The sequence below is a fragment of the Xiphias gladius genome, chromosome 2 (assembly GCF_016859285.1).
Source record: "Xiphias gladius isolate SHS-SW01 ecotype Sanya breed wild chromosome 2, ASM1685928v1, whole genome shotgun sequence".
Lineage (NCBI taxonomy): Eukaryota > Metazoa > Chordata > Actinopteri > Istiophoriformes > Xiphiidae > Xiphias > Xiphias gladius.
Window position 1 is genome coordinate 1981959 of NC_053401.1, and position 19503 is coordinate 2001461.

Here is a 19503-nt window from a genome sequence, read left to right on the forward strand (position 1 = left end):
GTACCATGTGAGCACAGGGCCCAACTACAACGCAGGGCTATGAAATTGGCCAACATTACAGGTTGGCCTTTACTGATATTGTCCTTCAGTGTTTTCTTAATAAATATGTGATTAATCAGCTTCAACTTTATTATTCTCCTGGAGGAAATTTGTCTTGCATGCAGGCATTAATACACAGGTCCCAGGCATAAAACTGATGGCAATGAACAGCAACAATTCATAGTCCAGGGCATAACAGCAATAAAATATAAAAATAGAATATTAAAGAACAAATAAGATATTACACCAAAGCAGCAGATCAAGCCAAACATAGAAACACTACAATCCTGGAAATAAAAAGTGCCAGATAAGATTAAGACCAACAGCAAACAAAAGTGCAGTTCCTGGTACGATAAAATCCAGGTGTGACCATCTCTGCTCCATAAAGAGATTCAGTCTGTCAGTGGCTACAGGTATAAAAGCTCTAAAGCGCCGTGTCCGAGGGAAGGATGTCAACCCCCCCTGCGAGGTGGGTGATCAGGACACTTTGAATCCTTTGGGCCGTAACCCTTCCCCAAACAAAGCCACGTATATAGTAGGTAGGAACAGGTTGAATAAAACCCTGATAACACAGAGTCATGAGAGCACTGCACACTTTGAAAGAATTAGGTTTTGAGACTGACGTAGACGGAGTCGTAAGCAAATTTCAAAACATGTCTGTTATCGTAGGCGTTTTTATGCAGTCACTCGTGTACTAGATGAAAAAGAATGACGGGACGCAGCCCTGGGGAGAGCCTGCTTTCTGGGACCGGGGCTCCTGGGCAGTTGCCCCCGTTCTTCTGACTGAAAATCCAGCCGGGACCTTGACTTCCGTCTGTCAAAAGGGGTCCGGTGTGTGCTGCACCTGCGCTTTCAGCACCACATTGGACTGATCCCTGAGAAACTCTAAAACACATTTATTGGTTTGATGTTGCTGTTTGTTTGTTTTTTGGTTAAAACTATTTCAGGGTCACAGGATCCAGGCTTCCACTCTCTCTCCTGAACGTTACAATTATATATGACTAAAAAGAGATTCCACAGTTAATCTGGGGCTGACGTGAGACTTCTGCCATCTGAGTTAGGAAACAGATCTCCTCAGCGCCGGTGCGAACAGCAAGAAAAACGCTGTCTCAGTGTTTACACAGTATTACAACTCACCAGGCCGTACGCGCATCCCTTCCCTCAAAAACATGTCGCCAGCGAACATAATCCTGGCAGCGTTTACCATCAAAACGCATCTCAAATCGGTTATCGATGGATTTCTAGGAGCCGGGGCGCTGGAGGCCCTCCCACCACGCACTGCAAGAGGCCGATCGCCTGGCGACGAACCACAGAGCGATTTGGCAAAAATCAGTCTTGTCAAATGTGCAGGCAGACAGTAGGTGTATTTACTGAGCTTTATTGTCAGCGTGGCTGCTTGACCTGGTTACTGTTGTGACTTCCAGGAACTTCAGCAAACACCTTCACCTGGACTTTTTTTGATCTTGAGAAGCTCAGAAGCAGCTCGAGGTATTCTTCTTCTCCTCTGGTGCCGGCATGCTGACATCTCTGGGTACGTCTTTAATCTGGGTCGGACGACGGCTCGGCGCTTTCTGAAACCTGCCCCGGGATGGAAATCAAACCCGCTGAGTCACGGCTTCCTTCGAGGTCGCAACCTGCAACCTAGTTTTATGTGACGTCAGAATCTCAAAACCAAAACCAGGTTTCACCCAAACGCACCCGTTAATGTCGAGAAGAAGTGACATAATCAACTCGACCGCCGCCGTGGTGCGAGATGACAGAACGACGAGAGAGAGGAGGACAGATTAGAGGAGAAGCGAGGAGGTGAAGAAGAGGAGAAAGCAAGTGGGGAAGGAGGGAACAAAGGAAACCCGGGAGAAAGGAGGAGAGAAAATGAAAAGCCCACGAGGAGGAAGATCGAAGAAAAATGAGGAAGAGGAGAAAGAGAGGAGAAGAAAATAAAGGATGGAAGAAATTTAGAGGAGAGAAAGAAAGGAGGAGACAAAAAGAGAACAAAAGGAGGGGAGGTATAGAAGAGAAGGAAGAGAGGAAAAGACAAAGCCCACAAAGAGGAGGAGGGAAAGAACGAGAGGATTGGGGGAAAATGAGGAAGAGAAGGAAGGATGAAGAAGAAAGACATGAGGAGAAAAAGAAAGTGGAGACGAAAGAGGAGAAAAGGAGAACAGTAGTAAGAGGGAGAGGGAGGGAGGGAGGGAGAAGAGAAGCAAGAAAAAGGAGAAGAAATGAAAAGAAACAGAAAAAAGGAGGAGAGGATAAGGAAGAGAAAACGGCAAAACAGAAGACGTAGGGAGGAAAGGGAGCAAGGCTACAGGAGGTACGAAGAGGAAACAAAGAGGAGGAAGGGAGAGAAGAGACGGAGGAGGGCCAAAACAGAAGGAGAGGAGGAGAAAACAGGGAAAAAGAGGATCAGGACACAGGAAGAAAGGAGGGAGGGAGGAAGGGAGGTGAGAGCAAAGGCCAAAGGAAGAGAGGAGAAGGAGGAAAGCCAATTGGAGGAGAAGAGAGGAGCAGAAAAGACAGAAAGAAGAGAAAGGAGGAAAGGGAGGAATGACAGAAAGAGGAGAGAAAGGCGAGGTGACATCAGCAGGGAGACTCCTGTTTATTCGCAGGAGTGAGTCAGTGATATCAGGAAATTTTTGAAACAGGAGAAGAGGAAAAGCAAAAGAAGAAAGGAGGTGGAGTGGCGATGAGAGGGGGAGGAGGAGGAGAGGTGGAGGTGGAGGTGGAGGTATAAATGCAGCACGGGGGAGTCAACCTGCCGCAGTTGAAGATGTCTCTCCTCGTCGTCCGGACGCCTGCTCTCGCTCTGCTGATCAGCCTCGTGGCGGGGCTCGTTGCCACGGCGACGGCCCCCTGCCCGCAGGAGATCCACGCCGAGCTGATCCGGGACCTGTGGAGCCGGACCAGCCTGCTGATCGATAAGCTGCCGGTAGGATCAATAACTCTGAATACAGCTGAGACTGTCACTCGTGGTTTTTAGACTGATGATCAACTAAAGATCAATAATCAAACATCAAGCTCAGTCATATATCGCCTATTGATTAGTCGCTTACTGTCATTGATTAGTCTATAAGTGACTGTCAGTAACTGATTAGTCTGCCAATCGGTGTCAGTTCATTAAATGTCGCTTTTATTGATTTGTCTGCCGATCAGTATGTCAGTCAATAATGATTCTTATTGATTAGCCAGGTAATCAATGTCGGTTTACCATCAATCAAAGATCAATTAAAACTCCCACTGAGAAATCTGCTGATCAATATTTCCACTTACTTTCAATTAAATGTCAGTAATAACTTTGATTGATTAGTCTGCCAATCAGTATGTCAGTTTACAACCTTTAAATTTCAATGACTTCTACTGATCAGTTATCCAATCAATAATTCATTGTACTGTTACTAAAGATCAGTAATAACTTCTATTGATTAGGCTGTCAATCAATATTTCAGTTGAAATGAAATGAATTTAAGATCAGTAACTTTTATTGATTCATTTGCCAATCACTATATCAGTTTACTATTTACTATATGCCAATAATTACTCTTGTCGATTAGTCTGCCAATCAGCCTCGGTGCATTAAATGTCAGTAATAACTGTTATTGATTTGTCCTATCAGTATATCAATTAATTATCAATTAAATCCCAAATAATAATGGTTATTGATTTGTTTATTAGTTACTTTAATTTAATGTTACATGCTTATCAATTAAACTTGGGGGTTGGTCAAAATAATGTGAAGATGTCAAGGAAAAGTGCTTTTGGACTTAAGAATCATAGGCTGAACACCAATAAATTAGCAATAATCAAAGATAGAGAATCAGTTCTTACAAAATAAAAGTCTTTTTCACTGAGTTGTAGTATTTTATTCGATCGGATCCCATTGTTGCAGATTAGTGAGCGGAGTGGTTTCACATTAGCGTTTAATGATCCATATTGATGAGTAATACTGCGAAGCGCATTTTTCTCAGTTGATCTTCGGCGTCAGACAGGAAGTGAACGTGGGAAAAGTGGCAGTTTTTAAACCAGATCAAAGCTGCCGATCAAATCAAAGAGTTTCTGACTGAAGACACATGAATCGCTCTTTTAAATTCACAGCTGAAGGAAACAGAAGGTGAAACACTTTTACTTTTACTAAAGTTAAAGTGTTTGAGGGCAATTTTGAGGTAATTGTACTTTACTTGAGTAGGTGCTACTTTGTACTTTTTACTGCAGGACTAAAACTCTCTGCTTTCATTTTTGACGCTTTACATATATTTTGCTGATGATACTTCAATTTATCGAAGTCAAACTTTTTAAGCAGCACTTTCACTTGTAAGAGAGTATTTTTAAATTCTAGTAATACTTTTACTCAGTACTTCTTCCACCATTTTCGCTACTTTACTGCAAGTGATACATGTGGTAAACAAATATAAAATGAGTTCATCACAAGTAAAAAAAAAAAAAAAAAAAAAAAAAAAGATTAAAATACAAATTAGTAGTAAAATACATTAACTCAACAAGTTTTCCTACATTTTGTTCACATGGAAAATGACTAGACCCCAGATTTCTTTGGACAGAAAATCTTAATTCAAGGTCCACTTACTTTTTCTGAAGCTTTCAGTTACATCTCATGGTCTTTATAAGTTGACTGATGGATGGATTACGCTCATTTCGAGATGGAAATATAAAGACAAAAACCAAAAATACGTTGTTTTCCTTTTTCCTTTTCAAAAGAGTGGGTAATCAAGGAAATTAAAAATGAATAATTATTTAAGGTTTTAAAAATTGAAAACCTATATAATAACCTGTCATCATGTAATAAATAGAAGACTTAATGACTTTGATGTTTTCATCTGCAGAAAGAGGAAAACTTCTCCAGGCGACTGAGACTGCTGCCCAAGTTCTGCGTCAAATGTCCTGAGGTCAGTGTCAGGCTCTAATCCCGTATGTCAACCTGTCTTTCCAAGCGGCAATGGAGACCATCATACCGTGTGCCGTAGAAATCTTTTGCTGAGGTTTCAGCTTCCAGCCATGACGGTGTCCGCTCGGTGTACCTCGACCACAACCACACCCGTAAACTACCTCCAGTCTAATACTTCACCTACGCAGACCCATGTCTAGCCTAACACGGAAACACAGCATGACCACCTCTACAAACCTCCCCCTTCTTTCTGGAATTTCTCCCTACAGACGTTAACATGGCAAACCAGTGATTTGCAGATGCTTCCAAACACAGTGTAGCTGACATACCTGTTCAGTCGAGCGTACAGTTTGGATTTCAAGGAGGAAGCATTTGAGCTGTTTCCTCAACGGAACTCCAGTGTTTTAGTTTTATCCCATGGGGTGTTTGATACGTGCAGAAAAAAACAGATAGAGTTTATTTGCTGTAGAGGTAATATGATGGTAACAGGGATACACTGAATGGATGGCTGGAGTCCCCCCCCTGTCGCTGATAGAAGCTTGTCGGTCTAGCTTCTGTAACTCCAAAGGTTTTCTCATAGAGGGTGTCTGTCCATATTCTAAAAACACGGCTAAAAACAAGCAGGACTTTCACATGCGTGATGCCAAACATACTGTCTCCTCCTCAGCGTGCGATTGGCTGGCTGGAGATGCGGGAAGTGATTGATGTCTACCAGAGGAGTGTGTTCAGCAGAGAGATCGTCCAGAAGCTCCTCCCCCGCCACTACAATGACCTGCTGTACCGACTGCAACACACACTGCAGCACTGCGTGCGTATACGACTGTAAACATACACTGCATCGCACACTGCAGCACTGCGTGCGTATACGACTGTAAACATACACTGCATCGCACACTGCAGCACTGCGTGAGTACACGACTGTAAACACGCACTGCAGCACTGCGTGAGTACACGACTGTAAACACACACACTGCATCGCACACTGCAGCACTGCGTGAGTACACGACTGTAAACACACAATGCAGCACTGCCTGAGTATACAGCTCTAAATACACACTGCAGCACTGCGTGAGTACACGACTGTAAACACACACACTGCATCGCACACTGCAGCACTGCGTGAGTACACGACTGTAAACACGCACTGCAGCACTGCCTGAGTATACAGCTCTAAACACACACTGCAGCACTGCGTGTGTATACGACTGCATCGCACACTGCATCGCACACTGCAGCACTGCGTAAGTACACGACTGTAAACACACAATGCAGCACTGCCTGAGTACACGACTGTAAACACACACTGCAGCACTGCGTGTGTATACGACTGCATCGCACACTGCATCGCACACTGCAGCACTGCGTAAGTACACGACTGTAAACACACACTGCAGCACTGCCTGAGTATACAGCTCTAAATACACACTGCAGCACTGCGTGAGTACACGACTGTAAACACACACACTGCATCGCACACTGCAGCACTGCGTGCGTACACAACTGTAAACACGCACTGCAGCGCTGTGTGAGTACACGACTGTAGTCACACACTGCAGCACTGCGTGAGTACACGACTGTAAACACGCACTGCAGCACTGCGTGAGTACACGACTGTAAACACACACTGCAGCACTGCGTGAGTACACGACTGTAAACACACACACTGCATCGCACACTGCTGCATTGCGTGAGTACACGACTTTAAACACACACTGCAGCACTGCCTGAGTAACAGCTGTAAACACACACCGCAGCACTGCGTGAATACACGACTGTAACCCTAATTGTATTAACACCCACACACACATATACACACAGAACAGTTGTACACTCTGACTAATCTGTCTTTGTGTACTCTCAGGTTTCTTCCTCCAAACCTTCAAAATGGTTCAGAGTCATTAAGAAAATGGAGAGGAAAATGAAAAAGGTAAATATTTAAATTTTTTACTTCTACTACTTCAACTATGACTACTAATGCTCCTTCTCCTACTGCTACTACTGCTGCTACTGTCACTATCCCTGCTACAGTGGACTGCTGCCACTAGTGCTATTATTACTAACACTGCCACTTTTACGGGTACTACCCCCGCTACCAATATTAAATGGACCTCTACTGCTACTTCTAATACTGCTCCCGCTGCTACTTCTACAACGGCCACTGGTACTGATACTAATGCTGCTCCTACTACAACTGACTATAATAATAATACTACTACTGCTGCTGCTTCAACTACCACCTTTATCGCTACTGCCATCACTATTTTTTACTACTGCTGCTATGACAACTATTACCACTTGTTGTGTTACTGACAGTAACGCTGCTCCTGCTACTACTGGCATTAATACAACTACTGCGTCTGCTGCCATTGCTGCAGCTAGTAGCTACTGCTGTCACCGCTACTGCTTACTAAATGTACCTTTCAAAACTCTGAGTACTTTACCCACCAATTAAATAACAAATATAATACAATTTGGAATATTACTACACTCTGCTTCCTATAACATGCTGTTTCCAACATTGCAATCGAATATTATAATTCACCCATCCATCATTTATCTTATCCCATTCTGGGTCTGGGGTTTTAATGAAATACACTCTATTTATTTAGTTACTATTAATACTATGTAATGCTTGAATTTTCAGTATGATTACTGCATACTAATGATGCTAAATGTACCTGTCTTTCTGCAGAGGAGAAGAGACGAACTAGCACTGAAGGCCGTGGGAGAGTTCACCTTCATCCTCAGATGGATTAATGAGCTGGCACAGCACCACGTCCTGTAGAGCAACATTATCCTCATGCTCATCACCATCATCACCACCTCATAAACAGCCGCATTATCATCAGCAGTATTGTCAGCGTCACCTCCACCAGAAACCCCGCTCATCATCTTCGGGGCTTATTATCTAAAAATCAGTGTTTGTTTTGGACTTTTTAAAATGTTTTAAAACTGGGTTTTTAGCAGCGCAAACGTGTACTTGAATCGAGGAACTTTTGAAAGCACCAGGACCTAAAATCCACTTTAAAAATCAGTCAAAACTCATCTGTTACTTTGACAGAAAATGTGGTGTTTTTAAGTCACAATAGGTGAAAACTGAAAACAGTGAGTCTTAACCATCATCAGCATCATTATCATCCACAGCTGTCTGGTTTTCTTTTATTTATTTTATTTCATCTTTTTTTGTTTTAGAGGTTTTAGATTTTAAGCTTTATTTACAAAATAAATTAATGTTCAGATAATATTTATTATATTTGAGTATTCACTGAAGATTCCAGAGTACTAAAAGTACTTAAAACTTTTATATATTCCATTCAAAACTATATGAGGTAATATATTTTTATATTAATTATTGTAGCAATATCTATATGAATTTGTCAATCAGATTCTGAGGGAAATAAACTAGATTTTTATCCGTATCACAGTTGACTGGTATTGAATTTATTACCGGATTAACCGTGAGTTTTGAGTGTTGAGTCCCTCTGCTGGTCAAGGTTTGGTAACACAACATGTGTGAGCGCTCTGTTTCTTTATGTCCTCGCAGGAAAAGAGAAGAAGGGAAAGGAGAGAGAGGAAAGGAAAGGATAGGGAAATGACAGAAAGGACAGGGAAGAAAAGGAAGGGTAGGATAATAACAGGAGGAGGAATGGAGTGAAAGTAGGATGGGAAGAGGAAAGAAAGAATGGAAGGAAGGAAAGGAGAAGAGAAAATTAAATGAGAATAGGGAACAGAAACAAAGGAGAGAAAACAAAAAGAAGAGATGATTAGTGGATAGGATCTGGAAAAAAAGGGAAGAGAAATGACAGCATATGAAAATGACAGGGCAGAAAAAAATGGAGGAGGAAAAGAGAAACGAAAAGGCAGAGAAAGGAAACGAGTAGAAAAGGAAACATTTTGTCTCTGAAATTCAAACAGTTGTAGGAAGATTCGGAATTTGAGCTCTGAGATTCAGGTTGAGGTAGTGGAAGGACTGAAGGAAGAGTTCACCCAAAAGCAAAAGTGAGTCACAATCCTGTCACTCACCTGTCAGTGGAAACCCAAAGTCGCTGGGACAACTGCTGTAACCCACAGCGAGATCCCCGCCCCCACGCGCTGACACAGCACTGAACCGAGCACGTCGTCATCGTCGTCTTCGCTCTTGTCATCGCGACTTTCACCGTGCCGAGTCGGCTCCATTACAGCAGTGTCATTTTATTCAAGTTCAGGATGAGAAAAAACAACTGCTTCCAAAAGCAGAGAAGACATTTCATTAAACATGAGCATCTCCGGCTTTTTAGCCTGTTCTAGCTCCTTATTTTGATTTCACGGCACTTTCAGTGGTCCACTCTCAGCGCTCTAATCGGCCTCGTTTCCAAGACGCAAGAAATAACACAACCTTCATCATCCTAAATTAATAAGCAATAGATTCTTATGAATGTGGTTTTGCTGCTTCAGCCTCACTTGGTCTGGTGTGACCAGGTAATAACTTATGGTGACAGACTTTAAATACAGTGGACGCTGTGTAACTGACATTAGCGAGTGAGCTTTCTGACTTTCTGACTCTTCTTTTACGCTATGATTTCACCAACCCCGTCTCCAAGAAATTACGTTTATAAATTGTTTTCCCCGCTACGTTGTGGTTAGGGTCGTGAAAGTTCGGTATGTACCTCGGTTTTGGGGGTCACGGTTTGGTACGGTTTTTTTTTTTCACAGCAGAGACAACGAAGGAAATGCTGAAAATAAAAAATTTTGTCGTTTACTTCGAAAAATGTAAACGTTCACCAGTGGCAAATGCTGGCCTATTGTCAATAAGAAAAAATACAAAATAAATAACACAGATTTCATTAATGTTCCAAGTTTACAAGACTGACTTGTTAACCCTCGAGTATAAAATAAATCAAATATCAAATGTCCATTGAAACAAGTACAACATTTTCATAACTATTGAGCCAATAAAGCCAGCAGTGTAATTTCAGCTCTAGAACTGCACAAAGTAACGCTGCCTTTGTCTGTTTTCTTCAAGTACCCCTCGTCGCAGCAAGCGGGAACGGGTGGGGTCAGATGTCAGACCCTACCATACATGGAGCCCAGTGCGCACTCCCCTACGGTAGGCGTGCTAGGCCCGCGGTCGGGATAAACTGCTGTGTGAGGGACAAGGTCCACCGTGGACGGAGAGTTGCCGTGCGGAATCAAAGCATTTCACACTCTGCAAAAATAGTCATCTTAGCATATTCGTGTGCGTGAATCACTTTTAACCCCGCGTCAGTAACACGAGATATGTCGTCAAGCTGTTACCTTGGTCGATTTAACAGGGAGACAAGCTAAAATTAGCTTATAAATTAGCTGGCAGGTGGCCCCGATAGCTAGCCTCACTCCTCCTCCTTCACGCAGCCTGTGTGGCAACGAAAAACACTTTGGTTAAGGTTCGGGAAAGATGGCGGTTTTGCTTAAACGTTGACAAACCCACTGTGTCCGAAGTCACTGTGAACTTTTTCTGTATTAAATCACATCGGGATCTCTCCTGAACCCGAACCAAGTGCTGAGAGAGTCTAAATGTAGAGGTGCAAAACGACAAGGCAAGGAGAGGCAGAACAATCACAGCGATGCAAAACGACTACAGAAAGATACAAAAAAGACATCGCTGATAGGATTCTGAAAGTTCTGGTGCAGCTGCACAACCAAACACAAATTTTGCGTGGTATCAGTCTCTGTGTAGGAGGGGGCGTGGGGCCTTTTACATATCTATGCCCAGGGGTCCACCGTCTCGCAATCCGTCCGTGGCGGTGGGACAGATATGTCACTCCTCGAATGGCAGCTCGGTCCGTTTATCTGGCGAGAGCCAGGTAAAGTCCACATGAGGACAGGACTTCTGGGACGCCGCGTAGAATCCCTGCCTCCAGCAACCAACTGCTGCCATAACCACAGTATCTCTTTCTTGTTTGGATTTTCATTTCGAATTTTAATTTCTCCCAAATCCTCGCAGCTGTTTTTTTTTTTTTTTTTTTTTTTGTCAGATGGAAAGAAGAACAGGAAAACCGGTCCCGCTTGTATTCAGCAGCTGATGAGCTCGGTAAATTAAAATCCGAATTTTAATTCGGATTTTAATTTCTTTAGAGTAAAATATTCGTGCAGAGGCTGAAATGTTGATGATCGTTAGTCAAACCGATGGCTGAGGACCCTCATGTCAGCGTGCTGCCTCAACAGGGTCAGAGGTCAACGGTAGTTGAGGCTGATGGAATTCTACAATCAGAAGTCAACCATCCATAAAAGGATGTGGTGCGAGTGTGTGCGTGTTAGCGTGTGCGTGTTTATATTGACTTACGAGAGCATTTTAGTTTGTCATCATAAAATCAGTTTGTGCATCTTCAGCACAGGATTTTCAGCTCATGCAGGAAATAAGTTGTTTGGTTCTGTCTAAAAATATTTCATATTTTTTTACAACATAAATTTGAACATTTCCACTCTGTAAAATATGAACTTTCTGTTCATAATAACTCTTTGTGTGCTTTAAGGATAGCAAATAGTATGTTGATTTATTTTTTTGCCAATGAAAAATCTATTTCAGAACTGCCATTGAAAATCTGCCATTTTAAGCCTAAGCAGAGCTTCCACTTTGGACCATAGAACAACACAACAGGACCTGTCTATTTCTTTTTTTTTTTTTTTTTTTGTGAAAACAATTTAAAAATGTAAAAGAAGTCTCTGGTAGTGTTGAATCTACAGACAATCGTCAGGTGGATCTGTAGCTCCACAGCTGTTTTCAGAGAAACAGCTGTAAAGAGCCACCGTCCTCAGCAGCAAACAGCAGACAGACCCAGTCAGAGACCAGCTGGTGAACATGGTGGAGCATTTAGCAGCTGGAGAGCCAGATGTTTTCCGTCGGGAGCTGGTGGAGACCAAAACCCGAGCAAAAAGAGAGGGAGTACTGGACTCGGATTCATCCGGTGACACAAACACCAGATCCAGATGAATCATCTTGCCGCTCTATAACAAATAAGCAACTGTTTGCTAATACATTCACATATCAAATTAAAAGGCGACAATATGTCAGTGTGTTTTAACCACTTCTTCCCGCTGCCCCCAAAGTGGACAAAAAAAAAAAAAAAAAAAAGTTATCGCTGGTTTAAATATTTCCATTTAGGGCACGTTTCTACCTTTTTCTTGACTAAATTTCCCATTACATGTTTTACTTTTTACACCACTTGTAGTTTCTCCTGCAAGCTTCTAATGGCAGCTGAGATTGTTGTTAGTGAAGACAACATGAAGGAAGTTGAAGAAAGGCTCAGGAGTCGGTTTGTTTTCAGTAACACGTCTAGAAAAGTCACCACCACTGCAAACCTTCCGCCCACTGTGATCTCAGCTCTCTATGGATGAACATAAACACTGCCATTTGCACTGCGTGGTCTTAATTTAGTAACCAGAAGAAGCTAAAGAATCTCAGTAGTTGACTAAAGCCTAGTACGGCCTGACCGTGAACAATACATGCAGCTAGCATCGTGGTGATATAAATGACGCAGGTTCAGCCACCAGACATCACATATTGTTAACTGCAATGGCCTGCTTTTTCTTTTCCAACTGACTTCTTGGTATGTCGGTGAAGATGTGTCATAGATTTGTTACTAGAAACAGGAACAGAAATAAGCTTGTCCATTACACTCTTAGTGTTTTCCCTGTTGTCGCCATGGTCAGTCAGTAAACAGCGATGATGAATTTCGAAATAGGTCTTAAAGTCTATCATGGATTACCTGGAAATGATCTTTTCCTCCTAGCAGTGATGGCATTTCTACCTGCAGTGATGATTCAGGTTTCTTGTACGTCATGTGGTGACATTTCCACCAGCAGTGGTGATGAATCGGCCTGAGACACAAGTGCTTCTTCCTGCTGCATTGACATGACTGTCAGTGGTGACATCTCTACCCACAAAGATGAACACATTTCTTCCCGCCGCGGCGATGCCTTAACCTGCGGCAACCTCTCTGCTGTACATGTCCAGAAGTATGTGGACACAGGAACATTACACCTAATATGTGATACCTGCACCTGGCATTTAAAATGGGCATTAAGGTGCTGCTATAACAGCCTCCACTTTCTGCCAGATGTTGAACCCGCTGCAGGGATTTGCTCCCATTCAGGCACCAGGAGCATTAGTCAGGTCCAACACTTGCGCCGGCTGATAATTCCTGTTGGTGTCCACTTCTTCCCAACGGTGCGGGATAAGGGTTGAGGTCAGGGTTCTTCCACACGAAGCTGGGAAAAGCACTTCTTCATGCGGCTGGGTGTCTGCACAGGGCCACTGTCAGGTGGAGAGTGACAAACACAAACTGTTGTCAGGGAGCTGTCTTGCGAAAGACTTGCAGTTTTACTGAGAAATGAACTTCCCCACTCAGATTTTAACACAAGTAATTAACTAAAATTTTCAGAGCGACGAATCGGTACAACTGTCCAATGTTTCGCGAGAGCTGTCTCGTTGAAAATGTCATTCTCGTGTATTGCACTTCGGGGCCGCCGAAGTGATTTAAGTACAGAGGAACTATGTTCGGCTTCGCGTGCGCACATGAGCACTTCGGCTGTCCAGTTCTGGGAGACGTTTCTGTCAAACTGCAGTTTCCGAAGCTTTTCTTCATAGACTTTAAAACCAAGAAATGATTACTACAATCCAAAAGTTCTCAGGTGCAGGTGGCTCTGTTTGGGTTGCCCGCCAGAATACAGATTTGAAACACTGCGGCAAAAGGTTATTTTCATCATCTATCCGTTGATATATTAATCATGTGTCCAACAAAATGTCAAATAGTAAGAAATTGCTATCAACCTTTCCCAAGAGCACAAGGGGACGTTTTAAAGTGACCTGTTTTGTCCAACTACCAATGTCCAAAATCCAAAGAAAGATTTGGTTTACGAGGATATAAAACTGAGAACAGCATCAAATCCTCCCATTTGTTAAGATGCAACCAGCGGATTTTTGGCCTTGTTGCTTGAAAAAAATGATTTGCACAAGTAAGTGATTATCTGAATAGTCGCTGATCATTTTTCAGTCAATTAACTAACTAATTGATTAAGCTTCCGTATTTTAAACTATAGAAAAATCCATAAAATCAATAAAGCTGAAATGAAGGTAAAAGGATGCTTCATGCTTTTTTGACATAAAAATGTACAATCAATCATCAATTTAGAAGAACCTGCACATGCAACCGGTTATGTGCACACAAACTTGCATACAAAATGCACACACACACACACACACACACACACACACACACACACACACACACACACACACACACACACACACACACACACACAGTAGGTCTGTATAGTTTCAGAGGTTTTATGCACTCTTTGAACTGCTCATTCACACACACACTCATCAGTGATATTACAGGCAGTGTGCACTGCTACACACACAGATTTCTATGTAAATGATATCGAGCTGATCCTCCTCCGGTTAAACCACCCTGACCAGGGAGTCTCCTAGTGCTGGTATGTGCATGTGAGCAGTGGATGCAAGTGAATGGAAACCTGACCAGGGAGTCTCCTGTGCGTCTTGGTTTAGCAGCAGCAGAATGAGTTTTAGAGGAAAAACGTTGATGCTGCCGCTGCTGAAAGCCCACAGACCACAGACATACACAACTAGACACGCTCACTGACACACAGCGAGACAGACAAGGATACAGACAGCTGTATATATAGACCCACGGGTCAACAGAGAGTATCAGTGATTAGGCAACACATCATCAAACTCTAAACTTTCTCAGCCTTTCTCTTAGAAGACTCTTTTCACGGTACAATCTAAGGTAGTTTCTATTGAAGTTAGTGGTCCAATATGTCTTCGTGCTGTGGTTCAGTGTGTCTACTGGTCTTACTGGGAGTTGCGTTGGCATGTGGAAGTCCTTTACATTTGCCCGAGGACCTGATACACCTTCAAGAGTCCATCGCAGATCTGCTGGTGAGTTTGCCCGTGGCGTTCCGCAGGACTTGATTTTAGATCCTGTACTGTTGTCCTTTCTGCTTCGCCTCTGCTTGTGATTATAGGCTTTAATCCCTAAAACTAAGGTTTATTTAAGGAATCTGCCTTTTAAGATTACACAGAAAAGGACATTTTAGTTCACATTAAGGGACGTGTGCGCAAATTAAGAGGTGATCTAGGCATTTTTAAGATGTTTTAAAGGGATGTTTCCCCTCTAGACCTCTAACAACCTCCTACAAATGACAGATTTACATCGGATTAGCAGACATCACATCCTCCAAATTCTTTTTCTTTCATTTACATGCTTTTGATGACAGAGGATGAAGTTGTTTTTTCGGGGTTTTTTTTTTTCATCCATTTACATTATTGCTGAGTGATGGATGGCAAATTGCAGTTATTACTCATAATGACGAGGTATTACTGGAGAGAGTCTCTGTGACCCGCTGGCCACTGTGTGATACATTTGATACGTGACATGAAGTGAAAGCAAGTAGTCTGGGTTTTGTTCTGATTTCCACCGGGTCCGTTTACATAGAAATCTGTGCGCGTCGCGCTGCATGTGTGTGTGATTATATCCCCGTTCTGTTGTTCTCGTGCTCATGAAATGATCGTTAACCGAAGTGTCTTCTGGTTAACAGTAAGTGATCTCTGACAGTTGCTGATACCATTAGTTGTTTTAGCCCTCTGCCGCTGCAGATGAATGAAGAGTCACTATAATATTCCTATGGCCTTCCTCCAGGGGCTGATAGTTTAATTACCCCTATCTATATTATTCTGTCTCAGTGATGTTCGGAGATAATCTTACCGGAGTTTAGTCTACACTTCACCATTTTCAAGCGCACCTAGAAATGGCACTCAGCAGAGCGCGTACCTCTGCCAAGGCAAAACGAAGAAAAAGAAAAAGGAAGTAGTCTGATTACATAATTGATTTTACTTGTGATAAATGCAACTCTGCGTGTAATGCGGATTCAGAATTTTCTCCCACCAGATCCGGATTATCATCTGGATCTGCGCAAAAACTGTACCGACTCACTGAGCTCAACACCATAAATATGTCCGAATTTTAACACCGAGATCTGTGAATTATTTCCTGGGAAAAGGGATGAACATGTGGAAAACTGCCGTCTCTCTCGGTGTCAAGGGAGGTGATAAAAATTTCCTGGATTCACCCCTTTCAAACCGATCTGCACCCAAATTGAGCGGCTTTTTCCCCTGGTCCATGCCCCATGCCTCCACCACGTTTGGTGAGTGCCGCTTCGGTGATTTTAGCATAAATTACCGAACCGGGCCGGCTGACAAACGAAGCTTGGCGGAGGCAACAATAATTATTTTAAGAATTTTCAAGAACAAGCAGCAACTTTTCACAACGTTATTGTGCGATGCTTTTCTTGCTTTGAAAGGATATACAAGTTGCAATATGTTTCTGGCAATAAAGCAATAGTTTTCTTGTTGTAAAAGCAAAAATGGAGGCAAAATGTTGAAGCGCAGCGGTCGGTCCTGTTCTGCCTTGTTTAATGATACTGACACTCTTTCAAAGAATTCAAATGGAATGGAGAATTCAAAAAAACAGAAATGTGGGTTAATATCCTAAATCACAAGCAAGTTTTAAGACACCTTCAGTTCAGTATGGATGTAGAGGTTCTTTGTTCTTAAACCTTAACGCTGTAATAGCTCCCGCTGCCGAATAAAACCATGTTATTCAACTAAAATCTTTTTTCATCAGGTTACACTGTATTTTTTTGGTGTGTTTTTTAGGCGCTGAAGGAGCCGGAGATCGGCAGCAAACCTCTCTTCAGTTCTGTCATCAAGAGCGTCGACACCTCGTGCCAGGTACATAAAGCGCGCAAACGCAACGTAAACACACACTTTCCTGTCACGCTCCGGTCCCATTAAAATGAATATCACTGCCGAAAGCCCCCATATTGCCTTACTTGGTGATTCGGAGTTTGTCAGCTAAACTGTGGGATTAAATGATCTATCACGGGTTGTGAAGAGTCCGTGTATTGGAAAATTCGTGGTACAACGCGTGGCGTCGCACGAAGGAAAAGCATTCAGTGACACCACAGTTTTAGTTATATCACAATACAGTATCAGCATATAACAACCAGACGGGAATGTTGCTGTTTTTTTTGTCTAATCCAGAGAATTAAGTACCTGAAAAACGTAGATACTTCATCACATTGATGCAAAAATCCAACGCGTTCATTGATTTTCAGCGTTTCCCACAATGGAATTATAAGAGATATCAAAGAAAAAAGCTTCCGCAAAAAACTAGTGGTATGCAAAATCTTTTCGTGTAGTTTGTATAATCTCAAGGTATGTACTGCCATGTTGGGCAATATTAATTTTCTCTTTCTTTTTTTTCATTAATTGAATATATTGAATTTTGCCGAAGAATCCAGACTAAAGGCTGAGTTGACTTGAGCATTTCCTCAAACAAAAATGAAGTTTAGTGTTATTTTTAATCCCTTTTATAATCCAAACCCTAACAAGCTTTCGGGGGCACTCTAATCCCTGCATACTGACTCCCAGGCATTCCATTCCTCTCCTCTACAGAGAAAAGAAGACATACTGCTGATGAACGCCACTCTGGACGTCTACATGCACATCTTCTCCAGCATCCTGCAGCACGGCCACCGGCACCACGACGGGACCGTGACCTCGGCTCTGCTGAAAAACCTGCCGGGCTCTGAGAGGAGCCGCGTGAACTCGGCTCTGACGAAGCTCCAGCAGAAGATGGGGGAGCTGAGGAGACGCCTGGGCCAACCGAACCACAACAAACAGGATATGCTCAGCGAGCTGAACAAAATAAAGGTAACTGACGCGTTCCTTTCGTTTGACTTTATCCGACAGCCTCATTGAATCAAGGGCTTTCTACGTCAGTCGGCTGACTGATCCGATCTCACTCAAGATTCTGATGACCGAGGTCGGTTTTAAACGCAGGCAGGACGGTAACAACTCATCCACTAAGACAAACATTTAACAAAGTCGTATGCGGACGCCGTGTGGTAAATCAACACAAACAAAAGGAAAAAAAACCATCTTAATGAGCCTCCAGCTGCTCGGACTCAGAGAACAATTGAATGCAGACGTAGTTTGGCCTCATGACGTGGCAAACGTCGATGACACTGACCACGCGACCTTTCTACTCCGGGCAGCTTTGGGACAGTTTAAGGAAGTCGTTTAAGTTTTACTTCATTGAGCTCAAGATAGTTGACACACTGACGCCCTGGGTGACAGGTTCCTTCATCGTCGTGAACACACACACTTTGATACAACCCAACACACACCGCCCTGCCGCTGTCCCATAGTACTCACTAGAGCACCAAATGTGGACTCATGTGCCGCTGAGAATGGTCCCCAACAAATGTGCTTTATCCTCCGGTTTGAGTAACGTTTGTTAAAAGCTACAGTGAGCAGCTGTTGTAGGAAATGACTGAGCCTTTTGTCAAAAACTGCATCTTCAGCAGGAACCAATGGGCTTGGAGCTGAGAGCCTCAGACAGAGGAGGGACCAACACGTTGTTGGTTTGCGTCTTTTCATTTGTCTTGACATTTGTTAACTATAGGAGAGAAACAAAAAAACCACAGCCTTATCCCTCAAAGTCTTCTTTTAACACGTTGGAGGAAAAGGTCTAATTGAAACTGACAGGGCATCATGTGACGTTCTGTGGCTGAAAAATCTGAAATGGTTTCCAAAAATAGCAGGACATGTGGGCTACACAGCTCAACATTCAACACTGGCACTGCCTCAGTGACCTGACGCTGACGTAGTGAGAAACTTTCTTTTCCGCAGAAGTGACAACAGAAACCAAACCAACGTGGTCTCATCAGTCGAAGGTTCATAGAGATTGTGACTGACAGCGCGGACAGCAAATGAAAACGTCATACACCAGAAATGCAGCTTATTTTTGGGCCATATTTTGTGCTTGTTTATATTTTGTTTATACTTCTTTCAATCAGTTGGAGCGTCTACCTACCTGTAAACCACCGATTCCTTCTCTCTCTCTTCAGGTCGACGACCCCATCGACCAGAGGAAGGCTCTGGCTGAGTTCCAGCAGGTGTACCGGACGGCTTCTTTGATTGGCTCCCACAGCTGAGGGCCACCCCCCCCCACAAGCAGAGGCACTGGGACATGATTTCCATGACAACGTCATCTGATTTAGTTGATTTTTTTGTGTTTATCTGTGTTAAGAAATGTAGCTTTCTCATATTTTGTGTTTTTTATTTATGACTGTGTGAGGTTTTCATGACGACACTCTCCATGTTCATTCTTCACATATTTCACATATTTATTTTATTTAAGGGGTTACTTTAGGTCATTTATCAATTCAGTATTCCACTTAACTGGGTTATATCTATTTTTGTGATGCATGTATTGACTTAATTTATTTTTCTTGTTGTCATTGTAAAACCTTGTCTCGTTTGTTTGAATAAAAGCAGAAATCAGCATCAACTAAAAGAATCTTGCCATTTTTAAAAGGTTTTTCTTTACCCTTTTCATGGCAAACTGCGGACTGAACTCCGCTCAGTTCTTTAACAGGAAAATATCATGCTAACAGCCAACAGTCTTGAGTTTTCGGTGGCAAATAGGATTTCCTGAAAGCAGCTCGATGCACAGTTT

The 19503-nt window shown here is 42.8% G+C and overlaps 1 protein-coding gene across 1 annotated transcript; it reads left to right on the top strand.

The window, feature by feature from the left end:
* Positions 1 to 14735: 14735 nt before the first annotated feature.
* On the top strand, positions 14736 to 18979 carry ifng1 (interferon gamma 1). Its single transcript, XM_040152659.1, has 4 exons — positions 14736 to 14858; positions 16635 to 16709; positions 17436 to 17693; positions 18893 to 18979. The coding sequence occupies exons 1-4, from the start codon at positions 14736 to 14738 to the stop codon at positions 18977 to 18979; spliced, it is 543 nt and encodes a 180-aa protein (XP_040008593.1).
* Positions 18980 to 19503: the final 524 nt, after the last annotated feature.